This window comes from Phocoena sinus, chromosome 9 (assembly GCF_008692025.1).
Source record: "Phocoena sinus isolate mPhoSin1 chromosome 9, mPhoSin1.pri, whole genome shotgun sequence".
In the NCBI taxonomy this organism is placed as follows: Eukaryota; Metazoa; Chordata; class Mammalia; order Artiodactyla; family Phocoenidae; genus Phocoena; species Phocoena sinus.
In genome coordinates this window covers 32,897,411-32,912,920 of record NC_045771.1, presented here as the reverse complement: position 1 = coordinate 32,912,920, position 15,510 = coordinate 32,897,411, and the positions used below count along the sequence as shown (strand labels likewise).

The 15,510-nt window shown below is 41.0% G+C and overlaps 1 protein-coding gene across 12 annotated transcripts in view; it reads left to right on the top strand.

Annotated features, from left to right (window-relative positions):
* The window catches only part of ST7 (suppression of tumorigenicity 7), a 261,656-nt gene that overhangs the window by 134,044 nt on the left and 112,102 nt on the right, over positions 1-15,510 (top strand). For all 12 annotated transcript variants that reach the window (XR_004351469.1, XR_004351468.1, XR_004351467.1 and 9 more), the window contains exon 2: positions 7,361-7,443. Coding sequence is in view for 9 of the 12 variants with exons in the window: in XM_032643436.1 (XP_032499327.1) it covers positions 7,361-7,443 (83 nt within the window). In the remaining 3 variants the exon portion in view is untranslated. The remainder of the gene's footprint in view (positions 1-7,360; positions 7,444-15,510) is intronic.

Here is a 15,510-nt window from a genome sequence, read left to right as displayed (position 1 = left end):
GTAGCTTTTTTAAGTAGCATATTAAAAAGGAGAGAAAGTGGTTTGAAACAGGCACACAACAACAACAAATAATAGTATGCCAGGTGACAACAATGGTATGAGAAAGACTGAAAACAGTCCGGGATAACTTCATTTTGGAGGGAAAAAACAGAGTACTTGAACGGTTTCTAAAAACATTGCTGAATGCTAGCACAGTACTGTAGTTTATGTTAATTTTGTTGACTTAGGGCCATCAAATAAAGATTGAAATATTTTCTGAATATTTTGTTTAAAGATGCAGTCAAGTATGTAATGCATTTTGTAAAGATTTCCTTGTTAAATTGTTTTAGAAAGAAAACGTCTGGTTTTTAATAGAATAGGTCCTTAGCTATCTCAAATAATTCAGTTCTGAGGATTCTACATAGCCTAGGTCTTGCTGTGTGAGGGTAGTATAAGTATGTCTGGACCTTCTTGATTTATTGGTGAGTAGCGGTCATTCAATCTACCTAATAAGCATCTCACACTGTGCAAGTACTTTGGGGATAGAAACACACACACACACACACACACACACACACACACACACACACACACACGATCAGAAGACAAGGTTAGAGCCATCAAAGACGCATTGTTTCCAGATACAGGAAGGTTTTTTTGTTTTTTTAATCAGAAGTCCTGGGATAATGTTATTACAACTTCATCACCTAGTCCTCTACCCTTATGCAGGCATGCAGTGGTCATCAAACATTGAGTACCCCTGTGGACCAGGCGCTATGCTGGGTGCTGGATGCTGGATGATGGAGGCACAGTGAATGCTTGTAGGCTAGAGGAGGCCAGACTCTGGAGGACCATGTCTCCACAAGGCTTCTGTCTCTTTGCAGAATAAGTATAGGGAAGATTTTCTCCCATTAGAGGCAAATATGTCTTTTTTCTTCCTAATGTTAAACAGTTGATGAGAAACAAAAAGATTCATAACTTCAACCCTAAATTAAAGCATGTTTTAAATAGCTAAAAATGTAAGACTTATACAAGCCTCTCTCCTGTTCTTGACGAGAGTTCCCCAACATCAGCTTGCTTGTAAATAAAAGGGAACAGGTAATCTGAGATCTTGCTTCACTTGTCCTTTTGGGTTACCGAGGTTTGTATGTGACTGGGCTTTGGACAGTCCTTCATAGCTTGACAGATGGCCTCCCTCCAGCAAAGGACAGGGAACCATGAAGATTGAATACTGCTTCGTTATAGTTTCCCAGATCACAGCTGAGAAAAGAAAGAATGTGCTCAGCTCCACTCCTCAGTAGAGCCAGATGCCCAGTAAAGCAGAAACAGTATACCTGTAAAGTTGCCAAGGCAACGTCAAGGGTAAGAGGGAAGAGTAGACAGAATGATTTATGAGGGTTTCTTGCCCTAAGAACCGGTCTAAAAATATACTTCCATGTCTTTTTCCTCTCAAGGATAAATGCCACAGGATTTATCCAGGGAATTGTGATGCATAAAGCTTGAGACCTTATCAGAGTTCAAGGAGACCAGGGGTAAAGGGCAAGGAGAAGGGAAACAGGAGCAACAAATGAGAAAATGTGCTCCTGGTGTGCTTTTAATCTTCTGTTGAACTGATGCAGTTTTGCAGATGTAAAACTGACTTTTTTTTGGAAACATGCAAATGTTGTATATTTAAAATGTGCCTATTTTTTTTTTAAAAGACCATTTGCTGGGGTAAAATGAAGATACTTAGTTTCCGCATTTAAAAAAAGTTTCCTCTGAGCTTCTACTTTAATATTAGTGGATTAGCAAAGGCAATCACAGGTCAGCATGTGGAATAACATGCTGTCATGGCAGCAGCGTTTGAAGTTGCATTTTATTTATGAACAGTTTAGAAAGACACTCTTGGAGCAGATAGAGTTGGCTTATCTTAACACCCTTTCTGGGCTCACTGCAGTTAGCTGGAGTTATTGGATGTTCACATGGATTTTCACTTTCATGAATTATACATGATTCTACCAGTTTCATTTGGTGCGTAACAAATGATCATGGATATAGCAGCTTAAAACAGCACACATTTATTATCTCACAGCTTCTGTGGGTCAGGAGTACAGGCACAGTTTAGCTGGGTCTCACTAGGTTGTAATCAAGGTGTCTGTCAGGCTGTGATCTTGTCTTCAGGCTCAACTGAGGGAGAGTCTACTTCCAAGTTCACTTAGGCTGGAAACTCAGGTTGGGACCATTGACTTAAATGATCATCAGCTAATGAAATGAAGAAAAAGTAAAATTAAACAAGATAAACATTTCCTTCCCCTGGGATGCTTATTATCTACTTCTCTGGTAGAAGTTGTCAACTCCTTGGGAAAATAAATTGCATCTCACTGTGAGGGTTGAGGGAATGCCTGTTTCATGTGAGCCTCAGAACCGCTCTGGGAAGGTGTGGGACTTTCCCAGGGCCTCCATGCTGCAGTTGGTTTCACATTTAGAGACGAAGTCTCCTAACCCTGCTCTCTTTCCCAGGCATAATGCTTTTACACAAAATCTCTTTATTATTATTATTATTTTTCATCCAGCTTAAATAGACGTAGTTTCTTTAACCTTTCTTCCTAGGGACTTTAGTCCTAATCTTTTCAGTGATTGCTAATTGTTATAACTTTCTAATTTTTTCTACTTCACATGCCCTATTTTAGCAAGGTGTTAAATGGAACACAGGACAAAGCAGACCCATATTTTTGGTTGTTGTAGACTTTATTACACTTCATATTCAGTTCTATCTAGTCAGTACCTCCAAGTCTTTGATGCTGCCTTAACCTCTTTCTTTTTTAAAAAAAATTTTTTTTTCTATTTTTTATTGTATTTATTTATGTATATTTAGCTGTGTTGGGTCTTTGTTGCTGCGCGCGGGCTTTTTCTAGTTGCAGCGAGTGGGGGTTACTCTTTGTTGCGGTGCGCGGGCTTCTCATTGCAGTGGCTTCTCCTGTTGTGGAGCACCAGATCTAGGTGCATGGGTTTCAGTAGTTGTGGTGCATGGGCTCAGTAGTTGTGACTCATGGGCTCTAGAGCACAGGCTCAGTAGTTGTGGCACACAGGCTTAGTTGTTCCGTGGCATGTGGGATCTTCCCGGACCAGGGCTCAAACCCGTGTCCCCTGCACTGGCAGGTGGATTCTTAACCACTGTGCCACCAGGGAAGCCCAACCTCTTCTTTCAAGGGCTTGAATAAGGCGGAATATATCTTAAGGAGTCAAACACTTCTTAAGCGTTATGTGCTCACTCTGTTTTACAGAACATCTTTTCCAGGAGTCTAATTTGGGGATTGTTTGTGCTTTGAAGGATACGGGAGGAGGCTCTTACTGTCACGAGGGCCAGAAACAGGGCTGGCTCCTCACAGACAGGGCCTCACAGGGCCATTCCGAGTGCCTCCTCATTAAGCCCTCCGGTATTCTAGTTCCCTGCTCACGGGAGTGATTCTCCACTTTCCACAGTTGACCTGTTGTACTATATTCTTCCGTCCTCTCTTCTGTGATCCAGAGGGGTCACTGAGTTTTCAATCCATTAACCCACACCTCATACCTAGTTTCTTCTCAGACCTGTACTTAATTTCTTCCTGTTTACTCATTAATTAAACACGAAGACTGTACCAAGTTAAAGTTCAGCATCTTCAGAACGCCTGATGACACAGTCCCTGAGGCTGCCCTTGAATAACCGATGCAGTATTCTTTAAGCAGTGACCTGTTAGAGTGCGCATCTGGATCGGATGAAAAGCCTTCTGACTTATTAATTTTTGTTTCCAGGTTGATATAGGACATTGTATAATTTATTTTTACCAAAGCTAGATTAGTCTTTACTGTTTGTTTTTGAATTTGTTTTTCCTTAGCTCCAGCACCTGTGGAGATAGTATCGATATGTCTATAGATGTCAGGAATATCCACTTTATGTTTCAAACCACACACCCCACAGTTTTCTGATCTAATTTTTAGGTACTTCATAAGGCCCTCATATATTTTCAAAAATAATTGCTAGTGACCCTGATGAAACTAGGCCAGGTATTCCTAGGTTTAAGGCAGTCCAGTTTGCAATGTGCAGCCCTCCTAATTTAATGGGGGAATCTTTAACTAGATGCTCCCCTTCGAGGTGGCTTCTTGCCCTTCCACCCTGGGGCTACACACACTGATGATAAGATCCCAGTGGACTTATCATTTTTTTTTTTTTTTTGGCGGTACGCGGGCCTCCCACCGCCGTGGCCCCTCCTGCTGCAGAGCACAGGCTCTGGACGCTCAGGCCCAGCGGCCATGGCTCACGGGTCCAGCCGCTCCGCGGCACGTGGGATTCTCCCGGACCGGGGCACGAACCCGCGTCCCCTGCATCGGCAGGCAGACTCTCAACCACTGCGCCACCAGGGAAGCCCCAGTGGACTTATCTTTAACAGTCAGTGATAAAAATAAGTACAGTGTTAAAAACATCCATCTTTCAGTATCACTTATTTAGAGCTTCCTCTCCTTTTCTAATGAAAGACTACTCTTTTCCTTTTGCTACTTTGTTCCTTAATGCTTTTCAGCAGCGTTCTCATGTTGCACCCTTGATGCCATGAGCCTGAGCTCTGGAGGCTGGGTGACCGGTGTTCAGCTCTTTGCCCAGCCTCCACCTGTGAAATAAGATTAATAATAATATTGACCTCACAGAGCTGAAGTGAGCATTAAGTTCTCTAATTTGTAAAATTGCTTTATTATAAACTTTAAACACATAGATAGATAGATTCAAATGGCAAGTACTGATTGTTGATATTTGTGCTCAGAATTGCTAAATGCCATGTCTTAATGATGTTAGCCAGAATGCCCAGTAAGACTGTAAAATTAATAGGTTATTAAATGAACACCTCCCACTCTCTAAATGTTTTCGATTTCTACTTTTCTCATTCTCTATTTGTGTCTCTATTTCTTTTAATGCCCACCATTCTCTTTCCCAACTTTGGTAGCTTTCTATAACTGGATATAGTAGAGAAGCATGTTTTAATTTTTGTATTACCTATGGTAGCTATATAATCTTAAGTAAAACTAAAGGTATAGAATGTTTATTTTTATCTCTTTAAAAAACTCACATAGTTTCTTTTTTTTCACTTGTCAATTCATTCTATAATCTTTTGTCCCCAGTCGATCAGCAATTTTCAGTAGAAAATCTTTTTTCCTCTATTGTTTTATGCTTTTGTTGCTGGGGAGTTAGCAGGGCTACCAAATCAGACAAGTCTTTTCCTCTTTCTTTTAGAAACGGATTTTGTTGAATTCTATGTTCAGTTTGTCCCCAGAAACTTACTGAAAAGTATATGGTACAGATATGAATGTTCATAAATACAGAATAACAAAGTGAATACTCTATTTTGGTGACTTTTTAAAAATAATGGAAAATGTGGGATCATTCATAGCATGAGGAGGGGAATTTTGAGAATTTTAGGCACCTCAGAATCAGACTGTCAATTACAAGCTTTAGGTTTGTTTTTTTAATGGCCAAGCATAACCACCTCAGCTCAACTCTACCTCCTCTTGCCTCACAGCCCTAGGCTGACTGCTTCTTCTGTGCTTTTCGCTACCTCCCTGAAAGAGTCCACTTAGTCAAGTTGTGACTATTGACTGAGCACTTTGTGTTAGTCCAGATTCGTGATTGCAAATGACAGACCATGAGTCACGGCAAACCAATCCATTTAAAGTGGGTGTTGGCGGGGAGAAGGTTTACTGAGAGCATGCCCAGTAACCAGGAAGGATGGAGTTAGTGCATCCTTCCACATTTGCGCCTTTGTGAAGGGTCCACAGCCCAAGCTCCTTCCCTCTTCAACCCGTGCAACCAGCTGGAAAGGCTGTGTGCTGTTTCCTCAGGGCCTCAAAGCTGGCCCAGTCCTTCCCTCACATTGCTCTCCTTTCCTCCTGCTGCCCACTTTGGTCTGGTTAACTCCTGCTTACTCTCCCAGACATCTTCCTGACACCCAGCCTGAGATGCATGCCTTTTATGTGTTTTCATAAAATTCTGTGCACAGAACCCTTCTATGCACTTATCAAAACTGTCTGGTGATTGCTTGTTTACTTGTCTGTTTCCTAGCTAGACTTTGACCTTCTAGAGAGTGGGAGCTGTGTCTGAATCATGCTTCCATTTTTGTCCACAGTCTCATTCATAAACAGAGAGAAGCATTTGTTGAATGAGTGAGCATAGGATCTTTGTTCATGTTGGTGACTTTGCTTTCTGGGCTGATCTCTGTTCATGCTGGTGACTTTGCTTTGACAAATACAAAAGCCTTTTCCCTTAATGACATAAAAGTCCTACTTCTTTTTTTTTTTTCCTGCTACGCGGGCCTCTCACTGTTGTGGCCTCTCCCGTTGCAGAGCACAGGCTCCAGACGCGCAGGCTCAGCGGCCATGGCTCACGGGCCCAGCCGCTCCGCGGCATGTGGGATCTTCCCGGACTGGGGCACGAACCCGTGTCCCCTGCATCGGCAGGCGGACTCTCAACCACTGGGCCACCAGGGAAGCCCAGAAGTCCTACTTCTAATGTTCTTCATTTTAAAACAGAACTGGATATGATCCCCTTCCACAAACATATTCAGTAAAGAAATGTGAATACGCATGCAAAAAACCCTTTAGGTCAGTTGTTGTTTTGGTAGTAGTCAAAGTTTTGTGCAATTTCTAGATATAAATAATGACTTAAAATATACTTATAAAATGTATAAGTGACCTTACTTAATGGGCAACCAGATTAACTATGTAGTTGATATGTACAGTGTCAGGAGCAGGTCAGGAAGGTGTCTGACAATACACATTCATTTTTAGTGGCTTATTTTTCATCTTTTCTGCATTGAATACGATTATTTTGATGAGCAGTCTGACAACCTTGTAAGTTAGCTGAAAAAATTTTTCTGATATATGCTAACTTACATACTAACTCGTCCTTTCTTTTTCAGGGGTAAACGTAGTGTTAGAATCTTTAATAACTGTTTAATATAGTTATTTTTCATTTGTTCTAAGGTTGAAATATGCTTGTTGGCTCACCAAAGACTCTGATGTGAGGGTCCCACAAAACATTAGAGTACCTTCCGTTCCTCTCTAACAGTTTAATAACCAGCTTTGATTTGACTCCTCAGTGGCTGTAAATCCATGAAAATCATTCACAACAATAGTTTTGGGAGGCAGAAACAAAAAGCTGCTCTTTCTTCTTGTATGTAGTTGTTTTCTTTTAGGATATATAACTTGAATCTAGTATTCCGAGCCTGTGTACTGCTGAACCATTTTAGCAGCCCTTGGCTATGATTGTAATTCTTGTCATCAGAAACAAATGATTTCACCAGAAAGGAAAATGAGAGCTGGTTTTACTGATGACATACTCATGCATTCTCTGTTCTTCTCCCTCTCTCTTGTTTTTCAGTGAGCATGTTTTTGAACACATTAACACCGAAGTTCTACGTGGCCCTGACAGGCACTTCCTCACTAATATCAGGGCTTATTTTGGTAAGTGGTGGAATCCCTGCTATTTAAAAACATGCTGATTACTAATATATACGTTATATATGTGCAGGAAAAAATTCTGGAAGAGCACCTTACAGTGTCTGCGTGTGTGTATATGTTGGATAGGGGACTGATAGAGACCTTTCACTATACAGGTTATACGTTTTTAAAATATTGGAAAAAAGATTTTTTTTAAACAATTATATACTGCTTTTGTTGAAGGAAAAAACAAAATGGAAAATAAAGGAAGACATAATTCTGTGTCAAATTCTAATGTCTAAGATACTATAAAGTAAGTGTGACTCAGTTAAACTAAAATGTTTTTCATTACCCTTTTCAGAATGGATTATTGGACATAATCAAGATCAGTAGAAATATAGCTCAGTTTCTTTAAACATATTGACATGGATGTGGCAATTCTAAGCTTTTTCGCCCTTCATCTCCTTTTCTTTTAAAATTTACATATATTTCCCTATTGCTTCCTTGAAAAAAAAATCCCCAGTAGTCAAAAAGCAATATGACAATCACCCCCAAGGCTCCATTGCCTTATGTGCTAAAATAGTTATAGGTGTAATAAGTTATAGCACCTGCAGTAGTTTTCTTTAATTTAAGTGACCTTAGAGGGGGCCATCTAAACTAGTGGAATCACTCTAATATAATTAAATTTATATTAAGGAGCTTTAAGGAGAAAGAGGTTTTAGAAAGCTTTTTTTCCCTCTATACATAATGCTGTGATTACTAATTATTATAGAGACATGGACAAGAAACAGTACAATGAGGTAACCGCTAGTGCTGTTTCCATTTTACTAATACATAAGCTGGATAGGAAGCAACCTATCTTAGGTCACATAGATGGCAAGTGGCAGAGCAGGATTTCAACCCAGGCTGGCTTGCACCAGAGCCTGTGCTTTTATCACTCACTTCACTGCCTCTCTGGTTAAGTTCTCAGCTGTTTTTCCAGCTTGCTGAACAAATGGCAAGTCTGGATTTTATTCTAGTAGTATCTTGGTGTGGGTTCACTAGGCTATAAATGAATTACCAGAATGCAGGGTGAGCTAAGCCTGACAGTCATTTTCCCTTCTCACTTAGAGATGGTGATGTCCCATGTCCTTGCTTCTCTTCTCCTCCAAATAAAGGGGTTTCCTTAGACCATGACCAGCTTTACAGATCCAGGCTCGTGAGGCTTTCTCCCTGTGTGTGGAGTGCAGCTGCTGAAGCCTGATGGTCACTGCCGTGTTGTTTTATGATATATTTGTCTTGCTGCATTCCTAGGAAGCAGAGGATACTCCTGACTAATGTAAAACTTTGAGCAAAGGAAAACCTCTGATGTGTGAAGATTTTGAAAGCCCTTCTCAAAAATGCTTGGTCTGTCATATATACAGTACCAGATATAAAGTGGGTGGCTAGTGGGAAGCTGCTGCATAGCACCGGGAGATCAGCTCTATGCTTTGTGACGCCCTAGAGGGGTGGGAGGGAGGCTCAAGAGGGAGGGAATATGGGGCTATACGTATACATATACCTGATTCACTTTGTTGTACAGCAGAAACTAACACAACATTGTAAAGCAGTTATACTCCAATAAAGATGTAAAAAGAGAGGCATGGACATATATACACTACCAAATGTAAGGTAGATAGCTAGTGGGAAGCAGCCGCATAGCACCGGGAGATCAGCTCCGTGCTTTGTGACCGCCTGGAGGGGTGGGATAGGGAGGGTGGGAGGGAGGGAGACACAAGAGGGAAGAGATATGGGAACATATGTATATGTATAACTGATTCACTTTGTTATAAAGCAGAAACTAATATACCATTGTAAAGCAATTATACTCTAATAAAGATGTAAAAAAAAAAGATGTAAAAAAATATAGTGTAAAGAACACTAAATCACCTCTAAAAAATTAAAAAATAGAAAAATTAAAAAGTGGGTATATATATATATGTATAACTGATTCACTTTGCTGTACAGCAGAAACTGACACACTTTATTTTATTTTTTAAAAAATTTTTATTTATTATTATTATTTTTTAACATCTTTATTGGAGTATAATTGCTTTACAATGGTGTGTTAGTTTCTGCTTTATAACAAAGTGAATCAGTTATACATACACATATGTTCCCATATTTCTTCCCTCTTGCATCTCCCTCACTCCCACCCTCCCTATCCCACCCCTCTAGGTGGTCACAAAGCACCAAGCTGATCTCCCTGTGCTATGCGGCTGCTTCCCACTAGCTATCTATTTTACGTTTGGTAGTGTATATATGTCCATGTCACTCTCTCACTTAAACACAACACTTTAAATCAACTATACGCCAATAAAAATTAAAAAAATAATAATATATTAAAAAAATTCTTGGTCTGTACTGAAGACAAAGTCACTACCATGTGGGAATAGCTCTTGATAGCTTTAGGCTCCTGCTTTAGAGATTGTTGACACTGGTGGTATCCAGCCCTTGGGGACTCAGCTTTGCTAGCCCTTGAAATGCACCCAGGGCTGAGCTTTCTCTTCAGCCACTGTTCTTTTCTGCCAAGTGCATTTCATGGAGAGACAGCATTGAGGTCAAGAGTCAGGTGCTTTGCAGAATAGCTGTGTGCATAGAACTGCTTAGTGGTTTGTTTCCTGGCACCAGAGAGAGAATTACCTAACTACTCTCCCCTAAGCAAATGTCAAGGGAGCCAGGCGGTGAATACTGAAAGTGCAGGGCTGGCCCTGAGGAATTTGTTTGGGGACCTTAGTATTTCTGTGCTGGAGACTGAAATGATCATGCAATGTGATGTCTTAGGCGAAGAGAGGTAAACACAAACAAACAAAAAACCCCCCTGCTATTTCCTCTATGAAGGAAAAATCAGTTAACTGAACAAACATATATAGAAATAAAATGTGTTTGGCAAATGCTGCTTTTACACTAACATGTTTAAAAATAAGTGAGGACTCAGAAGTGTGCATTTTACTAGATATCACTGCTAGTTCTTAATTTCACAAGTTGAAAGCCAGCAATGAGTTTGTTATGCCACCTACTTGTCATTCTTCCCTTACGGTTCCTGGGCCCATATCCCCTCCAGGCACCTCCTTCCCTTGCTTAACTTCCAGCTGCCCCGTCTGGCCGCTTGGCACAAGCTTTCTCATCTCAGCCCAGTTCCAGCCACAGGAACTGCACCTGTTGTCACAGTCCAAACCCACCAATTTAGTCTTTTATCTGCTGTAGGAAGGACATGCCCAGTCTGCTTGAGGTAGCCTCTGTGGGCAATGTTTATTTCTGTGGAAAAAATTTCTGAGTTTTGTTTTTGCTCTTGAGAATGGTAAGGTGGATATGTGGAGAAAATGCTCCCCTTAATTTTCTCAAAATGTTGGTAGAATGGAGAAAATGCTGCTGTATTGACATTTATACTTAGATCCCTGTGTCCCCATTAACATGTGTATAGACATGCTCCTACACCTACGTGTTACACATGCGTGTTAAATACAGAGATATGGGAAAAGGCAGCCAAAGCAATATTTTTAAAAATGAGAATCAAGAATAAAAATAGAAAATTAGGGCTTCCCTGGTGGCACAGTGGTTAAGAATCCGCCTGCCAATGCAGGGAACACGGGTTCAAGCCCTGGTCCAGGAAGATCCCACACGCCGCGGAGCAACTAAGCCCATACACCACAACTACTGAGCCTGCACTCTAGAAGCCACGAGCCACAACTACTGAAGCCTGCGCGCCTAGAGCCCGTGCTCCACAACAAGAGGAGCCACCACAATGAGAAGCCTGCACACCACAAGGAAGAGTAGCCGCCGCTCGCCACAACTAGAGGAAGCCCAAACGCAGCAACAAAGACCCAATGCAGCCAAAAATAAAATAAATAAATTTCAAAAAAAAAGAAAAAAGAAAATTAAAATAGTAAATAAAAGAATTAATTCAGGGATTAGGCGTAAAACAATTGTTTTCAGAAAAGCAGTAGAAGAGATGACAATTAGATAGGAATCAGTTGTAATGAAAGGTCCTTTTATTGTGTTTCCACTCTATGCCAGGTACTGTTCTGAGCACTTTGAATGTATTATTTCATTTAATTCTAAGTGAATTCTAATTCTGATTACATGGAAATTCAAAGTGGTTGATATAACCAATGCCTCTCTGCTCTGAGTATAAACAGACACAAAATTTAAATAAATTGCCCAAGGATATATAGCAGACAGATGGTGAGATTTGAATTTTGGGTCTGTCTGACCATGTCCTCTATCCCCTCCTGTTCAAAAGTAAGGGAGTGGGACTAGAAGATTGTTATGGCTCCTTTCAACTCTTTTTCATTCATCTAAAGAACTTGACCTCCACTTGACCTGAAAATCATGCAGTTGCAGGGCTGGAGGAAGGAACCCTCAGAAGCCATCCAGTTTAAGCCAGCAAAGACCTAAGGAACAGGCACCCAGAAAGCTTATGACTTGCCTAGGTCACCTTGCTAGGTAAGGTATAGGGAAGGCTCGAATTTAAATTTCCACTGCTTTGTCCCAGCATCATTCTGCCTCTCATAAACATGTTGACTAGGAAGATGGGTAGCAGCATTGTCTAGTGGTTGATGTATTCCTTTGAACAGACCCGTAGAAATGGGTCACGTAGATAAAGAGAGAAGGAAAAGAAAAAGAAAGAAAGAGAAAGGTAAGGGGGATGGAGGGAGACTACAAACGTCTCTGGAGGGAACATTTTTTCTTTTTCCAATCAGCCATGGATTAGGTCAGATTTGGTCAGTCTAGAACATGGACCATCACTTAACAAAATTTATAATTTCATTTGAGACATTTATGGTCTTATCCTCTCTGTGATGGAAGCTTCACAAAGGCTGGGAACATATCTGTGTTTTTGTGTTCAACTGTATAATGTTTGGGTAGACTCTTAAGAAATATTTGTTGAATGCACACAGATCCAGTGAGTGAATGAATTAACTGACTGTATCAGAATTATCTGGGGAGCTTGTTTAAAGTGATGGATTCTGAGTACCACCCCAGACCAACTGAATCAGAATCTCTAGGGCAAGGGCCTAGAGGAAAGCTGCCACCCAGGAGGAGCTGACAGAGCTTGGGGCACCATGGCACAGGCTGGCATTTCCCACTTGTCAGTGGTCCCCATGACTTCACCCCAGGAGAATGATCCTCCCGTCCAGGCCATAGTCATTAATGCTACAGTGGGAAAATCTCATCCTGTGAACACGCAGACACTGAGGTGGGCATGGATCACTCACTGGCTGTTGACCTTGAAGAGAATCTCACTTCTCTGTCTCCTCTCTTTTCTTAAAGCCTTGGCAATAGGTGGCCAGGAAAGGGGGTGGAAGGACATGAAGAGCAGTTCTTTACACAGCCCCCCTGAACTGGTTAGGGGGACAGATGACTGAGGGGTGATTGGCTGGGCCCAAGGCGGCAGGAGGCCAAGACCCACTCTGTAGCTCTTCTGTGTTCCTAAACAAAACAGGCAGGAGCCAGGAGGAAAGAAAGGGTCGGGAGGGGCAGAGAGAGAGGGGTGGGGGAGAGAAAGAAAGAAAGAAAGGAAAAGAAAGGAAAGAAAGAAGGAAGGAAAGAAAGAAAAAGAAAGAAAGAAAGGAAGGAAGGAAGAAAAGGAAAGAAAGAGAAAGAAAGAAAGAAAGAAAGAAAAAAGAAGAAAGAAAGAAGGAGAGAGAAAAAAAGGGAAGGAAGGAAGGGGAGGGAGGGAGGGAGGGAGGAAGTTCTGTCATGCGGAATTGCAAGGGACTTTGAAAGGATCAGTGGTATGGAGGAAAGGGTATACTTGCAGATTCTAACAGGAAACTACAAATGTTATGGATATTACTATAACCCATGCCATTTGCCTTGGTTTATCTTCAAGCCTAGAAGATCCCCTCTTGTCAAAAAACTGTTTACCGCTAGATATATTTCAAGACTTGGAGCAGGTGTCAATTTGGCAGTCTATTTGGGAGTAGACTGCCAGAGTTTCGTATTTCCTCTTCAGTCTCCACCATTGCTGTATCTATCCTGTGATATCATCATCTACTTTAATCCTTGGGAAACACATAGCCAGTTTCAGGCTGTGACACCTTTGTGTTTCCCATGGGTTTAATGGAATTACATTGTGGAATTACAATGGTGCTGCTATGTGGAAATCTTGAAGCATTTCTGAGTATGTTATAGGATACAGGAGAGAGAAGTGTTTTATATATAGAACATGCAATTCAAGAAGGGGAGGTCTTGTTGGATAGGAAGAATCTAGGCATCTTTATGAAAGATTCAGCTTTTAGGTCTGTAAGACAGATGGAAGCGCCTTGTTTGTTAACCCTTTGCCAGATTTTTGTTCCTTCCCTGCAGGTGAAGATGAGATAAATTTACACCCTTAGGCCAGCTGCAAACCTGGATCTCCACTCCCAGCCCACAGCCCCATTGCTCCTTGATCATCCCCTCTGCTTCTGTCATACAGTAATGGAGAGGGTTACGAGGCCTAGGTAACTGGGTTCTTGACGAATGAATCTTTGTTTTAAATATGATCTGGGTCCTGAGTGTAGTGTATGGCCCTTCTGTCCTGCAAGGTATAGATCCAAACCATTTCTTTGACCCTCACATTCCCAATTCCATCCCTGCTTCCTTTATTCTCAGATAATAACCCTTACCTACATCTCCACTGAGATCAGTGTCATCTACATTTTATTCATTTGTTGCCTTCTTACCTGTAAAACAGCTCACCTCACACCCTACTTTCCAAAATAGAATGTATTCTTCTGTTCATTCCTGCTTCCCTTTCATCCTTAGAGCAAGAAATGGTAAGGTACCTTTTTAAGGCAGGGTAAATGTTCTTCCTGGGCTCCTGGTGTCATGTCTCTTGGTCATTTGTATGCTTTTGCACTTCGGTTTCTCTCTTTCTGCTAGATTCTTTCCTCTTCCACAAATAAGTATAGGTCTCTCTTTTTTTTATAACAAACAAAATGTACACAAAACCTTTCATTGGTTTTAAACAATATCCCATTAAATCACCAGGCCAGCCCTTATCATCCATCCGTTCAACCTTTTAGCCATCTATCCATTCAGTCTTTAAACCATCCATCCTTCCATCCATCCATCCATCCATCCACCCACCCATCCAACATTAACTGAGTGACCTTATTTTACACATTAGGCAACTGAGCCCCAGAGAATCAAGAGTACCAACCAAGACATACAACTCAGCTATTATGAAATATTTTAGGGCCTTTACCTTTCAGCTAGATGGTAGGGTCATTGTTGACTTCCTGAATGACAAACCTGCTTGATGCTTTTTAGTTCTCATCTTACTTGATCTGTATAATTCTTGGGGTAGAGAGATTACACTTTTAAAAACTGTGAAATGTGTAAATTTATGTTTTAATTTTATGGTTATTTGTCAGATTAAAAACTGTTTTGTTCCACTGTGGCAACTCCATTAAGCTACTGGCATGTCTAAGGGCTAGTTTTAAAATCTAAATTTGTTTATGAGAGCTTTGCTGTTTACACTGTAGGTTATGCACCAGGGAGAATAATTCAAAGTGACACCAAATATGTGCGTGTTAAATAACACCATCTGCCCATTTGGATCTGTGCAGCTCTTTAAAAATACTGTGAGGTTCTGGCCCAAATCCTGTCATGTTTCAGGATATGGGACAGATTATTATGCTAAGACCCCAGATTAGAAGATTTGGTTTGAAGTTTAAGAAGGCTTCAAGTCCTTTCCTACTTCGTTTTAGTAGTTGTTCATTTAATTCATATTAGAGTGTCAGCCCCAGGGCATTGTGGACACTAGTATAAAGGACTGTGTTAGGAAAGAAACCATCTACTGCTCTGATAGGTCAGGCTTGAGAAGACCCTCCTTTGCCTCCCAAGTAGCTGCATGAATAACCCAGTCTTCACTGAGGTCTGCTATTTTTGCATTAGAAATACTGGATGGAAGGTCTGTCTCCTGTTATAATGCAAATACCTCATTAATATGAATCATTTATACCTTAGGATGTATTATCCAGTCCCATTTGATAGACTACTTCTGGATTAGTTTTGATAGCTAAGAAAGCAAAAAGAGACAGTGGAGTTGGAGGGCATTTGAAAGTGAAGATTTTAAAAGGGAAG